A 17723-nucleotide genomic window follows, 5' to 3' on the forward strand; every position below is an offset into this window, starting at 1 on the left:
ATTGCTATCTCTCTCGCTTTCTCTCAAGTCGCTATCACTCTCTCTCTCTCTCACTCTCAGTCTCTCCCCCCTTTGTCACTCATGCACCACCTTATATAACCTCCCCTCCTTTCCCGCCACTGTCCGGCTCAACCAATCGACCCATGGTCTGCAGTCCCCCTTTTCCCGCTGCTAACTAACGGCGTGACCCGTTCCCCTTACAATACACATAACATAAAAGATAGACAAGACAAACGGGACAGACAACAAGTCCTGCAACAATACAATTGTCCGGATCGTTACAATATGTACAGTACTACTTTACATATGTGGTGTTTTGCATACACAGCTGTATCTAAATGTGTTCATTTATACTGACCTGACGTTAACAAAGCAAATAAAGCGTAGTATAACAACTTATTGAGATAAGATATCTTTACATATCATATGGACCGACCCCTGGAGCTAATTAAATCAGATATGGCAGGTGTAGTTCAATACCAATATTAACAGTTTTGACTTCCAATCTGCAGATGGCGCTCTCTGTTTTCGATGACTATGCTGATTTAGTTTACTTCAGCGGACCACATGATGGATAAACGAAAATTTCCTGTTCCTGTAAAATGGCGGCTTTCAAGAGAAAGCGTGGTTCAGGTTCTGGTGCTGGAAAACAGGCGAAAAAAGTTAAATTTGCTGAAAATGCCACAGGGAAGCAGACGGCGAAACCTGGGCAGGAATCAGAGAAGGAACACAACATTCCAGCTCCAGTTTCTAAGGTAAATATTGCAAATCAGATTATTTTAACACCCAGCGTGTGATTTACTACGGTACTCCGCTGAGCACGTCGATCAGCTTAGAATTCAGATCGAGATCTGTTAATACTGTTTTTTTTCTTCTTTTAAATAACTTACTATTATATAGTTTTGATACGTTTTTTTCATCAGAATTGTTTCTGTATTGACGTCAGAAACAACTCTCTTGACATACCACATATTCCTAAATCCAGTTAAAACACCGTCAGATGCATCAATACACTTATTCCTGTTGGCGCTTGGTGTAACACTAATGTATGATATGCTGATGCCATTTAGGTTAAATAACACATTTTGTTTTTGCATGCAATTCCTTCAATTGGTTTGTGTGTATAGCGGTTTACCAGTTCCCTGTACTTCTCAAGTTGTAAGGGTTGTTTCATGTAAATGACTGTAAACGTTGTATACTTTTATATAGGGGTACCGACTACACATTTTATACCTGTCTGATCAATATTTGGCCTCATCATTTGCAGGGTAAATGGAAAAACAAGGAGCGAGTGCTTGTGTTTTCATCTAGAGGCATCAACTTCAGAACAAGACACTTGATGCAGGACCTCCGGACAATGATGCCGCACACTAAAGCAGGTACACCGAATCTAATGATCTAATGTGGTGCAAAATATCTAGAGATACTTAAATGGTCACAGTTGATAGACCAGGGCTTTTCTGGGTATGCCAGTTTCAGCAAGTTAGGTTATTGTTTAGTAAGTGCTGGAAATCCAACATTACATCTTAGTTCTACTTTTACAGTTTGCGACAACAACCATTTAAAATTAAACTCAACATTGTGAATTAACTGTTTAAATTCTGTCTCCAGATACAAAAATGGACCGAAAGGATAAACTGTTTGTTGTTAATGAGGTAAGCCCATGATTCAGAAGTTAGAAATGCCTTCTTTTTAACCACTGGACCACACAGCCTCCTTTAATCTGCAACTAAATCTATTCTGACCTCATAATAAAATGTGCATTGATCATCTCCCATTTGTAGTGTTAAGTTGGTAGCAGCATGTGTAAATGACACATTCCAGAGGTCCATTGGTTAGTGTCTTTTGGGATCTGATATGACGGGTTCTACTGTAATAAAATATGATACTTGTCTTCCAGGTCTGTGAAATAAAAAACTGCAACAAATGCATCTTTTTTGAAGCTAAAAAAAAGCAGGACCTTTACATGTGGTGAGTATTCAGCTGACTGTTAGAAAATATTTGAAATTAAAATGTGTAAATACTAAATTAGGCTGTTCCTATTTTTGTTCAGTGGCAACTTTTTCTGAACTTATTTTTTACTTCAGGATTTCCAATGTTCCTCATGGACCTTCAGCCAAGTTTTTGGTACAAAACGGTGAGTATTTAAACATTTTGTGTCAGCATATGAATTGGATTTATCATGATTTCATCTGAGTTCAGTGTTACGTGTTTTAAAAACCCTCTATGTGGCTTTGATGTCGCATCTAAGTGGGGCTCAAGTATAACAACATTAGTACCGAGAATACCGTGTCCTATTTACATTTAAGGCTGTTGATTGATATGCCTTTTACATTTCATATTTTAAATTGTGTTCCAATGGTGAAGCAATACAGTATTTGAACATTGATTGTGCCAATTTAGTTTATTATAGATAAATACATTAGCTTAGATCGCATAACACCATGGTTGACCAATACTTGCTAATTCTAAGGGTTGTTTAATTAGACTAGATTGTAATACTGTTTCAATGACACTTGTGTTTGTTTTTTGTTTTTTTCCCCACACAGTTCACACCCTAGCTGAACTTAAAATGACAGGAAACTGCTTGAAAGGATCACGACCACTTCTCTCCTTTGACCCAGTAAGGGAGTTTTAGAAAATTGAAAATTCACGGGCTGTATGATTTGATGCCTCCCATGTTTCTTAAATGTTTGTTTAATTCTCTTTACAGACATTTGAAAAGGAACCTCACTATGCCCTGCTAAAGGAACTTTTCATTCAGGTGAGCAATCTATTGAATGATGGTTGCAATACAACATAGAACACTGTAAATTAGTGTTCATTTCCATACTGTAAGTAGAACTGTGTAGTTCTGCCATATTGGTCGCAATGTTCTAAGCAAGTGTATATACAAGCTTTCAAGACTGCTTAAGTTTTTTCACGTGAACGTGGACAAGAAATGTCTAATGTTGTTGAGATGTACGTCTATGTGAGATCGTTTTTAATCTGCAACTGTTAATAAAAACAAAAAAACATGCATGTTACAATGGGCTACTACTGTGATGTCATAATCCATGTTCAACCTCTTGGAGAAAATACTTAGTGCTGTGGCAGACAAGTTTGGGAGCGGGAACCCATCCCCATGGTAGAACAGTTTGCAACCTAGGTTATTAGGCATAACTGGTAAGTACACACAAAAAGCTTTAATTTTTATATTGTATTTTCATTTAAAAAAAAAAAAAAACAGAGATCAAAATAATTATATAAACTAAGTAGGTGAGTCCAATTATGGGTGGTTACCATGGAAACCGGCTTATAAATATGTAAAATGCATTTGAATTTTATACAATGCTTGTTTTTCTACATTGGAGACATTAAACTTAAAAAAAAAAAAAAAAAACACATGATGTGGTTTGTTCTACCATGGGGATGGGTATCTCTGTATCTGAAGGCCTTTAAAGATGCTGTCACTCCTAACTCCATCCTTATCTGGTGTATAGTCTTTGTGTTCTGTAGCTTCTATAAGAAAAGCTCCTGAAAGACAGTGTGCATAGTTCAGAATGGTATGAGTTACCACATGCAGGAGACTGCCCTAACATAACAAACTTCAACAGAGATTCATAGAACATTGAGGTTAAGTTGCCTCCTTTACAATGATGTCCTCTAAACAAACAAAAAAAATCACATTTTTAACTAATTTACTTCAACAAAGTAACTGAGTTGTAACAGCTCACACACACTGGTGATTGGTTTTTGTTTGTGTTTTAGACATTTTCCACTCCTCAGTACCACCCAAAGAGCCAGCCATTTGTTGACCACATTTTAACTTTCACAATCGCAGACAACAGGATTTGGTTCAGGAATTACCAGGTCAGTATTGATTTGTTTCCTTCTGCTGTGTGTGAGCACCAGTCCACACTGTCCTCCATCTACTTTTGAAATGTATTGCAATAAAAATCCTCCGCTATGATAGTTTCTGTAAATGCAAGCGTGTTATTCAGTGGGTTGCCCCTTGTGAGTCACAGTTGGCATATACATTGTGTTCACATTTTCTGATTCTCTGCTTACCTGGCATCTTAAAATGTGGAGCACTGTATGGTACCCAAATCGAGAATATGAGCATCTAAAAGCATATAAAATACTATGGAGTGATTCTTTTTTTTTTTTTAAATGTTGGAAACTTTTTAATGCAATTTGAGTATATTGTTTGCATTAAAGATAATCTGTTGCAAAAATAATTGTGTGTTGGCAGAACTTAACTTGCTTTAACTGATTTTATGATCTCTGCAGATAATCGAAGAAGATGGGTCACTTGTGGAAATAGGACCTCGTTTTGTTTTAAATCTCATCAAAATTTTCCAGGGGAGCTTTGGAGGAGCAACGTTGTATGAAAACCCACGCTACCAGTCCCCAAATATGGTGATTGTGTTTTTACAGAATAATAAATGTTTGCCATAATTAATATTTCTCATTGTAATTCATATTTTATTTGCTTGCCCAGAAGAGCCAGCTGTCAACAGTACTTGCTGACTTTTTTTGTTTCAACAGCATCGCCGAATGATTCGATTGGCCACTGCTGCAAGGCTGAAGGAGAAACAGCAGGTTAAGGAGCTTCAGAAAATGAAGAAGAGCGAACCGAAAGTAAAAGAGAAAGAAGACCCCACGCAGGACGTCTTTGTGACGCCTGCCGAAGAGAAGCCATCAGACATCCAGCTGGTAGCACCAGAGCCCAAACCTATTAAGAAGAAAAAGAATAAAGAATTCAAACGGCAAAGAAAGTTAAAACAAAAAAGGTTTTAAACTGTTCCATGTGGCACGATGGGGACCCTTGAGATTCAAAAGACAAATCTGAAACTGGAAAGACAAAGTGTGCCAATAAAACACAAAACCAGGGATATTTTTATACAGTGCATGTACTTCAGCATCATTGTACATGTTTGTTCATGTAGAATATTTCTGATAACCAATTTATCCTCTTTGCCTGATGTGGCACTAGAGACACAAAGTTGAGGGGAGGGATGACTTGGTGTGTTTTTTTGTGTGTGTTTGTATAAGACTGACTATTAAAGAAGAAATGTTTCCGAGAATTTGTTTATTAGAACATTACCTTACAATAAACAGGAAGAGTTCAAATTGATTTTAATTTAATGTGTTGTTTTTATACACATGTATGGTAGGCTACACCAGTATTGAAAAAAGATTTATGTGAACTGTCAATTAAAATAATTTTAAAAATAAGTAATTTGTTTAACCGTTTGATAAGCAACTTTAAAAACAGCCTATTCCATTTAAGAGGTTTGAAATATATGGAACACATATATCCATAAACAAATTTATAGTTTATAGACTGCCTTTAGTTGCAGAACTATCTGGTGCAAACACTATTTCTTATCCATATACTTTTGTTAGTCCTTGAGCGAAGATGCAATATCTACCCTCTGCAGAAATACAGGCTCACTTCACTATACAGTGCCGTGAAAAAGTATTTGCCACCTGTATGATTTTCTAGATTTTTGCACATTTTTCACATTGTATTTGGTTAGATTTTTTAGTGGGTTGTAGTAGTTTGGTGCTTCTTTCATTTGTTTGGTGTGCAAGATAATCAAATATGCAATCTTCAGGTGTGAAAGTTATTGCCTCCCCCTAGTTAACTCAACCCAATTAAAGAGATAATTAGGGTCAACTGTTTGAGTACTTTGGTTAACAACCAGGCCTGATTTGGGCCAGCCGTGCCCAATATAAATCTGACTTAACTTTGGCCCTTACCATCAGAGTGAAGTTGTCAGCACACAGGTTCTAGAGGCACATCATGCCACGAACAAAAGAAATTTCTGAAGACCTCCGGGAAAAAAGTTGTTGATGCCTATCGGTCTGGAAAGGGTTACAAAGCCATTTCTAAGGCTCTGGGGCTCCACCGAACCACAGTCAGTGCCATATTGTTCAAATGGAGAAAGTTTGGGACAGTAGTGAATCTTCCCCGCAGTGGCCGTCCTGCCAAAATCTCTCCCAAGAGCAAGGTGTAAAATCGTCCAGGAAGTCACAAAGAACCCTAGAACAACATCCAGGGATCTGCAGGCCTCTCTCGACTCAGCTAAGGTCAGTGTTCATGACTCCACTATCAGAAAGACACTGGGCAAAAATGGGATTCATGGCAGAGTAGCAAGGAGGAAACCATTGCTCACTAAGAAGAACATGAATGCTTGTCTCAAGTTTGCCAAAAAGCACCTGGATGGTCCTCAAGAGTTGGAACAATGTTCTATGGACAGTTGAGTCAAAAGTGGAACTTTTTGGCCAACATGGGCCCTGTTATGTCTGGCGAAAACCAAACACTGCATTCCACAGTAAGAACCTCATACCAACGGTCAAGCATGGTAGTGGTAGTGTCATGGTTTGGGGATGCTTTGCTGCATCAGGACCTGGACGCCTTGCCATCATTGAAGGAACCATGAATTCTGCTCTGTATCAGAGAATTCTACAGGAGAATGTCAGGCTATCCGTCCGTGAGCTGAAGCTGAAGCGCAGCTGGGTCATGCAGCAAGACAATGATCCAAAACACACAAGCAAGTCTACATCAGAATGGTTGAAGAACAAGAAATTTAAAGTTTTGGAATGGCCTAGTCAAAGTCCAGACCTAAACCCCATTGAGATGTTGTGGCAGGACCTGAAACGAGCAGTTCATGCTCGAAAACCCACAAATGTCACTGAGTTGAAGGAGTTCTGCATGGAGGAGTGAGAGATTAATCACTAACTACATGAAGCGTTTAGTTGCAGTTATTGCTGCTAAAGGTGGCGTAACCAGTTATTGAGTCTAAGGGGCCGATTACTTTTTCACACGGGGACATTGGGTGTTGCATAACTTTCCTTAATAAATAAATGAAATATGTATCAAATTTTTGTTTTATTTGTTCACTCAGGGACCCTTTTATCTAATATTAGTTTTTGGTTGAAGATCTTATAACATTCAGTGTCAAAAATATGCAAAAATGCAGAAAATCAGACAGGGGGCAAATACTTTTTCACGGCACTGTAACTATAACGAACCCCTGTTTTTAACAATCCCAACAGCAAGAATTTACAGGATTGACCCGGATACAACAATCTCGGTACTGACTGACTGAAAGCAAAGACCATAGTTGGAATTTTTTCTATTGGTTAATTTAGGGACTTTCTTCCTGTGCATCGGGACGCGGCACATTTGCTAGGAAATCAGTACTGTCCCGACCATATAGGGACTGTTGGCATGTATGTTGTAGTGTGAATCATGCATGATGCAGTTACTTGTCCGCCATCTTAACACAAACTGTAACCAGGCAACAGGTGTTAGAAGGAAACTGCAAACCTTGCATTGAGAAAAATGTAAAGCAACCTACGCTGCATGTGTTTTTCAAGAGAAAGGACATGTAATTACTGTATTCAGTATGTAAATGTACATTATTTACTTTTTCATATCTTTGTCAACATTTTTTTTGGGTGAACTAGTTTGTCTTGTTCGTAGCGATGTGTGCAGTAGTCAATCGCCTCTTCCGAATCAATGACAGCATACAATTTTTTGGTTTTGGTACACGTACCACATTCTGACCCTACACCGGTAACAAACTTCCATCCCCAGTTGTACTGCTTTACTAGAAGAATATATATATATATATATATATATATATATATATATATATATATATATATATTAGCGGTACTATTTTACTTGGGAGATGTCTTCTCCATTAAGAATATTTAGCCTACTTTTAAAGGAGACTGTTATCTATTCAGGGATAGCAAGATATTTAAGTAAAGGGTCTGAGTGAGGAAAAATGGGCAAAATCCCCACCTGACCTTGCTGTAAATCATTTGTTCTTGCGACAAATTTTGTGCCGATACTGAATATATTTTTAAGTATGCCACAACAGTGTTAAAATGTAATCACATTGTGCATTGCTTCGTGCTTACAGTGTGGTGCACATATTTGATCGGCAGGGGGCAATGCTGCTTTTACGGTTACGGTTACTTTTTATGATGTCACTTAAAAGCGCCGAGCCGGTTGCTGTTCAGTCACATTGCTGTTCGGTGACGGGGAGCAGTCTGGTAAATCACCAAATCTGCAAGGTGGCGAGGGAAAAACAATATTTAGGTGCTTTCATACAAGTTTAGAAGACGCTATTTAGGTGGCTGCCAATAAAAACAAATCATAATAAAACACCCAAACGTAGAAAAGGGTAATTGAAGGATACCGGTAATTTAGAAACTCACTTGGCTGTGGTGAGGAAAGAATACTATTGAACGTAAAAAACAAAAAGCAGACGAGCACAGTCATTTCTTATTTGTTTTGGTGAACTGGAGGTTTGTAACTCGCTTTCGACACGAACTGAAGCTCAGAAGAGAAGATAACTTGTCTCTGTGAACTTGGTTTGAAACGTCAAGATGAAGTGCCATTATGAGCTTCTGTGTGTCAAAAGAGACGCTACGGATGACGATTTGAAAAAGGCCTACAGAAAATTAGCACTGAAATGGCATCCAGGTATTTAATTTCACTCCTAAATGTTATGCCTTTAAAGCGGGCATTCAAGAAGTAACTAATATAAACTCCCCGCTGCTGTTGTTGTTAAAGCCATGCTCTCAGTAGTGTGTACTTGTTTTTGTTGTATTACGCTGTTCCAATACAGTAAGGTACGTTTGCTAGTGGCAGATGGAAGCCGTAGGTGAAACGTTTGAGTACTTAATTTGGTTTCACATCATTTTATGTTTCTGCTTTCAGAATTTCCAACAACAGACTCAATAATCCTTTGTTGTCATTTCAGTTAGAATTTCTAAAACTGTACGCCTAATCATAAAAAAATATAATTTTTACTTTGTGTGTTAGTAGAAAGTAATTACTCCGTAGTTTGTGTCCTAAAAGCTTAAAAGCTTAAAACCGAAGGCTGATCTTTGTAAACCCAAAACAAAGCTGCCACAGTGCTGCAAAGTAAGACAATAAACTACAGGATACATGTAACATACTTATAAGGTAGTAGGATTCAGGGAATATTTTTGTTGATTCATTAATAACAGACCTTGTTTAACCGTTAATTGAAATTTACAGGTGCTAAAAATGCTTTTCATTTTCACAGATAAGAATCTGGACAATGCAGAAGAAGCAGCAGAACAGTTCAAACTCATCCAGGCTGCATATGAAGTGCTCAGTGACCCACAAGAAAGAGCCTGGTAAGTAACAAGCAGAAAAGAAAAGCAAACGCCCCATCTCTGCTAAAAGGAACATTGTAATTGAGCTGCACCTCCAATGGATTTAATTAAACTTACTTGTTAGTGGCAAGGGTAAAGATTGGCAGGTTTATTACTGTATTTCTTTAATGAGCTGTCATGTGACTGGTCCTTCAGGTACGATAACCACCGTGAAGCACTGCTGAAGGGTGGAGTGAGTGGAGAGTATGAAGACGATAGTGTGGACCTCCTGCAGTTTTTCACTGTTACCTGTTATTCTGGGTATGGAGATGATGATGAGGTAGGTTTCAATGTCTGTATACCTAATTAGAAGAATTTAAAACACATGAAGCTGGCTTGCAGTTTTACTACAGAATGTGTGACTGAGTACTTCAAAATACATTCAGATTTTTCACTGTAGACTTAACATCGCACCCCATCTCAACTGTTAGCAAGAGCCTCTTCTGGAGTTCTAGGAGACTTTTAGATGTGTGTAAATGTTGAAGATGTTATTAAATTGAACGCCGCCAGTATGCAGTTAACATACATCCTTTTATTGATATTTATTTAAGACTGTGCCATTTGAAACCTTGTCATGTTAAACTTTTTTCCCAGGGATTTTATTCTGTGTATCGAAACCTATTTGAGACAATTGTAAAGGAGGAACAAGAAAACACTAAGGAAGAAGAGGAGGAGGAGGAGGAGTTCCCCACATTTGGAGACTCGCAAAGTGATTATGACACGGTAAAAAAAAAAAAAAAAAAACTATTACTGAAAACCTAGAATTAAAACTAAACTAATTAACTACCTAAACAAGAATGTTGAACTAAAAGACTCAGTAGTTTATGTTGGTGCATTGCAGGTCGTCCATCTCTTTTATGCCTACTGGCAGAGTTTCTGCACCAGGAAGAACTTTGCCTGGAAGGAGGAGTACGACACGAGACAGGCCTCCAACCGCTGGGAAAAGCGGGCGATGGAGAAGGAGAACAAGAAGACAAGGGAAAAGGCACGCAAGGAGAGGAACGAGCTGGTGCGGCAGCTGGTGGCATTCATCCGCAAACGGGACAAGCGTGTGCAGGCACACAAGAAGCTGGTGGAGGAGCAGAACGCAGAGAAGGCCAAGAAGGTAGAGGAGTTCCGCAGACAGCAGAAACTCAACCAGGCCAAGTGAGTCATTGCTTTTACAGAGAGGCTTGGTGGCACAATATTGAGCAGCCATTTGAGTCAATCCAGGTTTTACTATGAGCTACAGTCAGGGCTTGACATTTTTTGTTCAAACTATGCTTGTGGTAAAGTTGTAGGAATTTGAATATTATCTACAAAACTGATTCTGCGGTGTTTCAGGCTTGCTGAAAACTACAAAGAGCAGAGCTGGGCTACTATGTCGGACCTTGAGAAGGAGCTGCAGCAGATGGAGGCTCGATATGAGAAGGAGTTTGGGGACAGATCTGAGGATGAGGATGAGGGACTAGAGGTGGGAGAAGAACTTGGTGGTAAGTACACAGACACTTTCAGCACTTCATCAGGGGACGCTTTCAGCTGTATCATTAAACTCTTCTTTCTTATCACTTCAAAAAGGTTGTAATGTTATCTGTATTGAACACCCACTACATTAAACCGGGGTCTTGACTTTTTTGCACCTGTGTTTTTCCATAGCATTTACTCGTGTTCATTATTGCATTTGTTTATTAGTTGTGTAGGGTATATTTTTCCCCCAAAAAACTGCACTACATCAAAAATAGTGTGTGTGTGTGTGATACATTACTGCACTCCACGCAGAGCGCCTTTACTGGATGCGCCACTTGGGAGCCCCGTCCACAAACATTTTTAATATCACCAAGCAGACATGATAAAAGGATCTTGCGACGCATCAAAATGTGTGTGTGTGTGTGTGTGTGTATATATATATATATATATATATATATATATATATATATATATATATATATATATATATATAATATAATATATACTTTTTTTTCTTATATATACAGTGCCTTGCAAAAGTATTCAGACCCCTGACCAATTCTCTCATATTACTGAATTACAAATGGTACATTGAAATTTCGTTCTGTTTGATATTTTATTTTAAAACACTGAAACTCAAAATCAATTATTGTAAGGTGACATTGGTTTTATGTTGGGAAATATTTTTAAGAAAAATAAAAAACTGAAATATCTTGCTTGCATAAGTATTCAACCCCTGTGCTGTGGAAGCTCCCAGTTTACACCGATGAAAGAAATTGCCCTAACGAGGACGCAATTACCTTACCATTGGCCTCCACCTGTGAACCATTAAAGTTGCTGTCACATTTTCTGGATAAAAACCCCACTGTTGAAGGATCATTGGTCAGGCTGTGAATCTGAAGGAAAATGAAGACCAAAGAGCATTCTACAGAAGTTAGAGATAAAGTAATACAAATGCATAGATTAGGGAAAGGGTACAAAATAATATCCAAGTGTTTGGATATCCCAGTGAGCACAGTTAGATCAATAATCAGGAAGTGGAAGCTGCATCACACCACCCAGGCACTGCCAAGAAAAGGCCGTCCCTCAAAACTCAGCGCTCAAACAAGAAGGAGACTTGTGAGAGAAGCCACAGAGAGGCCAACAATCACTTTGAAGGAGCTACAGAGTTCAGTGGCTGGGAGTGGAGTAATGGTGCACCAGTCAACCATATCAAGAGCTCTGCATAACACTGGCCTGTATGGGAGGGTGGCAAGAAAGAAGCCGTTACTCAAAAAGTACCATCTGAAAGCACGTCTGGAGTTTGCCAGAAAGCATGAGAGTGACCCAGCTGTGATGTGGGAAAAGGTTTTGTGGTCAGATGACCAAGATAGAGCTTTTTGGCCAAAACTCAAAGCGCTATGTGTGGCGCAAACCTAACACTGCCCATGCCTCAAGACACACCATCCCTACAGTGAAGTATGGTGGTGGCAGCATCATGCTGTGGGGATGCTTCTCACCAGCAGGGACTGGGCATCTTGTTAAAATTGGAGGAAGAATGGATGGAGCAAAATACAGGGAAATACTGCAAGAGAACCTGCTTCAGTCCGCTAAAAAACTGAAGCTTGGGAGTAAATTCACCTTTCAGCAGGACAATGATCCCAAGCACAAGGCCAAAGCAACATTGGAGTGGCTCAAGAACAAAGGGGTGAATGTCCTACAGTGGCCCAGTCAAAGTCCTGATCTCAATCCCATTGAGAATCTGTGGCACTATTTGAAAATTGCGGTCCACAAGCGTCGTCCAACCAATCTGAACAACCTGGAGCAAATCTGCCAAGAAGAATGGGCCAAAATCACTCCGACACTGTGTGCAAAGCTGGTACATACTTACCCTGACTTAAAGCTGTTATTGCAGCAAAAGGTGTCTCTACCAAATATTAATGTGTGGGGGTTGAATACTTATGCAAGCAAGATATTTCAGTTTTTTATTTTTCTTAAAAATATTTCCCAACATAAAACCATGTCACCTTACAATAATTGATTTTGAGTTTCAGTGTTTTAAAATAAAATATCAAACAGAACGAAATTTCAATGTACCATTTGTAATTCAGTAATATGGGAGAATTGGTCAGGGGTCTGAATACTTTTGCAAGGCACTGTATGTTTTCTTTTTAAACAGCTGAAGGGCTTTTGCCTGAAAAATAAGATTTTTTAATCTTTTAAACTTTGTGTGCAGATTTTTCTTAAAACCTTTTCTTTCATATATATATATAAAGGGCTGTCGTTCGATTTAAAAATTTTGATTGGTTAATTTTTGGGCATTAGTTGATTAATTGGTAGATTAATCAGTAGATTCATCCCTACACATTTTTAATAAAGGTAACAATCTTATAGTGGCTGCCCTGCATAGTAATACATAAAAAAATCAATAGAATCTAAAATAACATCAGCCCAGTGGGAATTTGGTCATTTTAAAAGTGTTTTTATTTCAGTAAATGTAGGACATTTTCACAGAATAACATCAATCCATGAAAGAGTTTAATAGCAAAGTATAATGCACAAGAACTATTTTTTTTTTTTTTTGTCTTTGATGCAAACATACTGTATATAACACTTATGGCTCCTTTATAAACAACCTTTATTTTACTTATTTTTCTTTCTGGTTTTCGGCATTAAAAAAAACAAAAAAACTTTTCAGGAACATGAAACAGGTAAACATTGGTTAAAACAACTCCCCTACCCATGTTCCACAATATAAACTAGTAAAAATCGGTATACATGAACAACTTGAACAGTAATGTAATATTAACAGTACTAACGTCAATAAAACACAACGTTATAGTCGCAGCTTGTGACACTAGTAAAAGACATTTCCTCGCCTGAAACCATGCCAGGCCAAATGAAGGAATCATGAAAAATAAATGCTGCACTGCACAGTCAACTCTGTTGAAATGAACTTTGTACATCCAACCTTAACATAAAAACTCCCTTTTCATCAACAGTTTTAAAATGAATAAAGTCTGCTTTGATTGTAGTAAATGCAGACATTATTTTTCCAAGCTGGCAGCAGGCATTGATGATCGTTCTGAACGTTGTAGAAAATGTAAGAAGTGTGGGTGCGTTCACGGAGACCATTCTGTGCAGAATCTCACCAATGTAGCCAATGATCTAATAAGAATGATCTCTGTGAACACACCCATTGGCTAAATTGGTCAGATTCTGTACAGATTCTGCACAGAATGATAGTGAACGCACCCTGTGTGTGTGTAAAAACAAAAAAACAGATCCGAACTGACGCGGGAAGCCTTCTCGTGCGCATGCTTTCACAGCAGGGGATGTTGGGAAATGGAGTTCAAAATGCCCAGCCAAAAAAAAAAACGATTTTAAATTGTAAAAAAAAAATTAATCTGCTATCAACTGTTTAGTTGATTAATCTGTCCTGTTAATTGGAGCAGCCCTAATATATATGCAACAATGAATGCAGCTGTTTTGCTGCCTAATTATTTTTCTATATCTTCTTGGTTTTTAAGGTATTTTTTAAAACATTTTGGGTTGCGGGGTTGCACAATACTTGTTTTATTGTGCAATTGGGGAGACAATTAGGGCTTCAACTGAAATGGCTTACATATTGAAAAAAAAACAGATGCTGGAATATAAACATTTAATATGAACGTGATAAATAATTTAGTTCAATTGAATTGCAGAAAACGTAGCAGATGGAGCCGAGGAGCTGGTTGAATATTATGATGAACTTTACTGCCCAGCCTGTAACAAATCCTTTAAAACCGACAAAGCGTAAGTTTAAGTTTAATATGACAGCCTTTGCAATCTGCCTTAGCCTTTTTATACATGTTTTATGGCTCAGTATATTTTATACTATGTATTCATAGCATGAAAAACCATGAGAAATCCAAGAAGCACAGAGAGATGGTGGCATTACTACGGCAGCACTTGGAAGAAGAGGAGGAGGCCCTCAGTCAGAATGCTGATGAGAATGGAGAAGAGGAAGAGCAGGAGGAGGAGGAGGAAGTGGTGGGGACACCGAGACAAAAGTGCGTGACTGAAATTATAAGATCTGATTGACAGTAGATGGCCACATGATCTGATCAGTCTGTTATTAAGTGATAAAGTGACAGTCAGTGCCCGCAGATTGACAGATTCAGTTAGCCACTGATCTAACAAACTTATTTCAACAATGAGAAATGCGAAGTTTGAGACAACTGTGATCTTGACAACATTGAATGTGCCAACAAGGTCAGCTGATCAATTTAAATCATTAATAATGTTCACTTGCTATTGACCTCCTTTAAAATCATCTACAGAGAGACCAGGCACAGAACGATGCAAAATGCAACAGCTCGTTTGACCTTCAATTATTATCCCCAGCGAAGATTAAATCCTCTGCAAAGAGCATGTAGTGACACGGTCGTACTTATGTGACACGTCACACTTCACACATTTTTGCATATATCTGGAAAACATCTTATCCAATTGTCATGAAACTTGGTATTAACATTATTTAACATAAGTTATTGATTATTGCTGGGGAAGAATGGAGGAATCTGGGCATATTTATGGATCTATCCGCCTGTACATCGCACTTGCATGTTTGCATATATCTGGAGAATAGCTTATAAATTCTTATTCAATACTGTTGATTTATCTCATAGCTATAAACATTTCCATCATATCTCTAATTATGAATTGACAGCTGTGTTGGGGGATGTGTGTTACTGATGCACTTGTTATTTTTTTAAGCAGACGCAAGGTTAATTCCTCACACTACAGTGTTGGTTCATTATTTTGATCTAAATTCCACAAAAGGCTTCTTGGTACTGTAGTGTTTCTCATTGATCGTTTTTTTATTTATTTTTGGTCAGACTCTCTAAAAAGCAGAAAAAGAAAAAGAGGCAACAGAAAGCAATGCAGGTAAGTTAATTAAAATCAAACACCATTTCTTTTATAATGCACTTTTTTCATTCTCATTCAATGGCAAGTAAAATCATTCCCTGGTTCAAATATTAAGTTTTTTTGCCTACCCATCCCATCTAGAACTGTCCAGAAGGCTTAGTTGAAGAGGCAACTGTCCAGGAAACTTTTGACAGTAAGACAAACTCTGAGGACTCCAAACAAGAAGACTCTGAGGATAAAAAAGAAGTGGCAGCCCAAGAAGAAAGGTCTGACCCAGCAGAAAAGCTGGTGGATGAAAAAACATCTCAAGAAACAGATGAGGTGGTAGAGAATGAAAAGGAGGCATGCACGTCCAGAGCTACTCCGATAAGGTAGGCTTCCTGTACAGTGTAGTGTCCTTCGTATTCTCTCATATGAATAGGTAACATGTTTGTGGTGTGTTCAGATCATCCTGTTTTAACTATGTTATTATGTGGCTTAAATAAAAATGTATCTCCTTTTAGTTCTGCTACATCCAAAGGAAAGAAGGGAAAGGATTCAAAAAAGGGCAACCAGATGCGTGCAGCCAGTGATCAGCAACCAGAGGTTTGTAATATTCTCCCTGTAGTGTTTAACACTTTGAAGAGCTCAGTGCTTGCTCTTGGGTATCTTCAGTTATGCTACCAATATAAAACAGAACTGGTTAATCTCAGTAAAGACAATTATAGCACAGGCTTGTTTTAAATTGTTCAAAACAAATCTGAATCATAATATTTTACTTTTTTTTTTTTTTGTTCTTGGCCATAAAGCAGGCATGATTCCTTCGCTTCAATGTATTTTTGGTTCCAGTGACCAAAAAAAAAAAAACACTACTGATATGCATGATTCAATATTAAATCTCAGTAACCATTTACATGCATATAAAGACTGAGAATGTTTCAATACACAAAAGTCTACGTTGAGTCCAAAACAATTTGATGTTTATATAGAATGCAACAACTGGTGTAATTTGGCCCAAACAATTTAGGGCGGCTTGATGTGAAGCTTGTGTAACAATGTAATATTACTAAAATTCTGTCTTAAAGCACTGCAGATTCCCGTCATACTAAAGAAAACAATCCCGGTAGAATGTAGTAACCAGTACATTTGTATTGCTCTTTGCAGAAGGAGGCACAACTGCGCTGCGTTACCTGTCACAATGAGTTTTCAACCAGGAATAAATTGTTTGACCACCTACAGACAACGGGCCATGCAACTGCGCTACATCCACATTCATCTGTTAACAGACCTACATCTGGCAAGAGCAAAAAGGAGAAACGGAGAAACAGATAACTTGTGAAGCATGGAGTAAAAACTGAATTACGCTGTGACACTAGGTTTTAAAAAAATATTTAAAGTATCCCTGCACGGGATCCCTGCAGAAAAATAAGTACTGAAAACTATTTCCTTAGGAGAAAGCAAAGCTATAACTTAATGGCTACTTAAGGACCTTTTTTTAATTCAAACAGTTGCTGAGGAGAGCAGCTACATTTTTTTTTATTCTGCTCAAACTGAATGTTGACACTTCCTTTTCTTCTGAAGCCTACAATAAAATGATACACAGTCTTGTTTTTGCCCCAGCATTTGTGGGGATCAGGGTTGTATTAAAAAAAACTCCTTTCTATAGTACTTAATTAAAAAGTATATAATAATTACTTTGGGCTCAGAAATAAACCCTACATTAACATAAAAATTAAGTCTTATTGGTATAAAAGTTCTTAAATCATAATTATATTTCCACAGCAGCAATAAAAAGTGGCATACTGTCCAACTTTCTAAACCTCTACATTCTATGGCTCTCCCCCAGCCCGAGAAGAACACAAATGCAACAGAATGATAGAGGAATGTTACACTTATGAATGGGATGGTTTTACATTCCCTTTGCAGAACTATCATGTGCTGTTGAACACTGTTCACAATATTGAATGTAAGCTTTTTTGTGGTGACTTTATTTCCACTCTTCGCACAGTAAGTTTTACCCAGAAAATATATTTGCTTCTGTATATCCTTAAAGGAAACTCGCTAGTTGTAAGCAGCAGCATTATTTTATATTATTTTTTATATATATATATATATATATATATATATATATATATATAAACATTTCTTTTGAATGTGTGTTTTTTAATCTAAACAAATAATGCATCAAATTTGTTGTCAAATTGTCAATTATTTTG

At 37.8% G+C, this 17723-nt stretch overlaps 2 protein-coding genes across 2 annotated transcripts; both read left to right on the forward strand.

The window, feature by feature from the left end:
- Positions 1 to 571: 571 nt before the first annotated feature.
- Positions 572 to 5220, forward strand: LOC117408855 (ribosome biogenesis protein BRX1 homolog). Its single transcript, XM_034014216.3, has 10 exons — positions 572 to 755; positions 1268 to 1379; positions 1612 to 1655; positions 1901 to 1971; positions 2088 to 2137; positions 2550 to 2623; positions 2714 to 2764; positions 3751 to 3852; positions 4273 to 4401; positions 4531 to 5220. Exons 1-10 carry the CDS (start codon positions 603 to 605, stop codon positions 4780 to 4782), a joined length of 1038 nt encoding a protein of 345 aa, XP_033870107.3. The 5' UTR covers positions 572 to 602; the 3' UTR covers positions 4783 to 5220.
- Positions 5221 to 8000: 2780 nt separating this feature from the next.
- Positions 8001 to 17175, forward strand: LOC117408889 (dnaJ homolog subfamily C member 21-like). The gene is made up of 12 exons (XM_058995663.1): positions 8001 to 8491; positions 9081 to 9174; positions 9349 to 9472; positions 9787 to 9915; positions 10034 to 10338; positions 10516 to 10664; positions 14322 to 14412; positions 14508 to 14669; positions 15498 to 15546; positions 15670 to 15899; positions 16032 to 16113; positions 16672 to 17175. Exons 1-12 carry the CDS (start codon positions 8395 to 8397, stop codon positions 16837 to 16839), a joined length of 1680 nt encoding a protein of 559 aa, XP_058851646.1. The 5' UTR covers positions 8001 to 8394; the 3' UTR covers positions 16840 to 17175.
- The last annotated feature ends 548 nt before the right edge of the window (positions 17176 to 17723 follow it).

This window comes from Acipenser ruthenus, chromosome 2 (assembly GCF_902713425.1).
Source record: "Acipenser ruthenus chromosome 2, fAciRut3.2 maternal haplotype, whole genome shotgun sequence".
Taxonomy (NCBI): Eukaryota; Metazoa; Chordata; class Actinopteri; order Acipenseriformes; family Acipenseridae; genus Acipenser; species Acipenser ruthenus.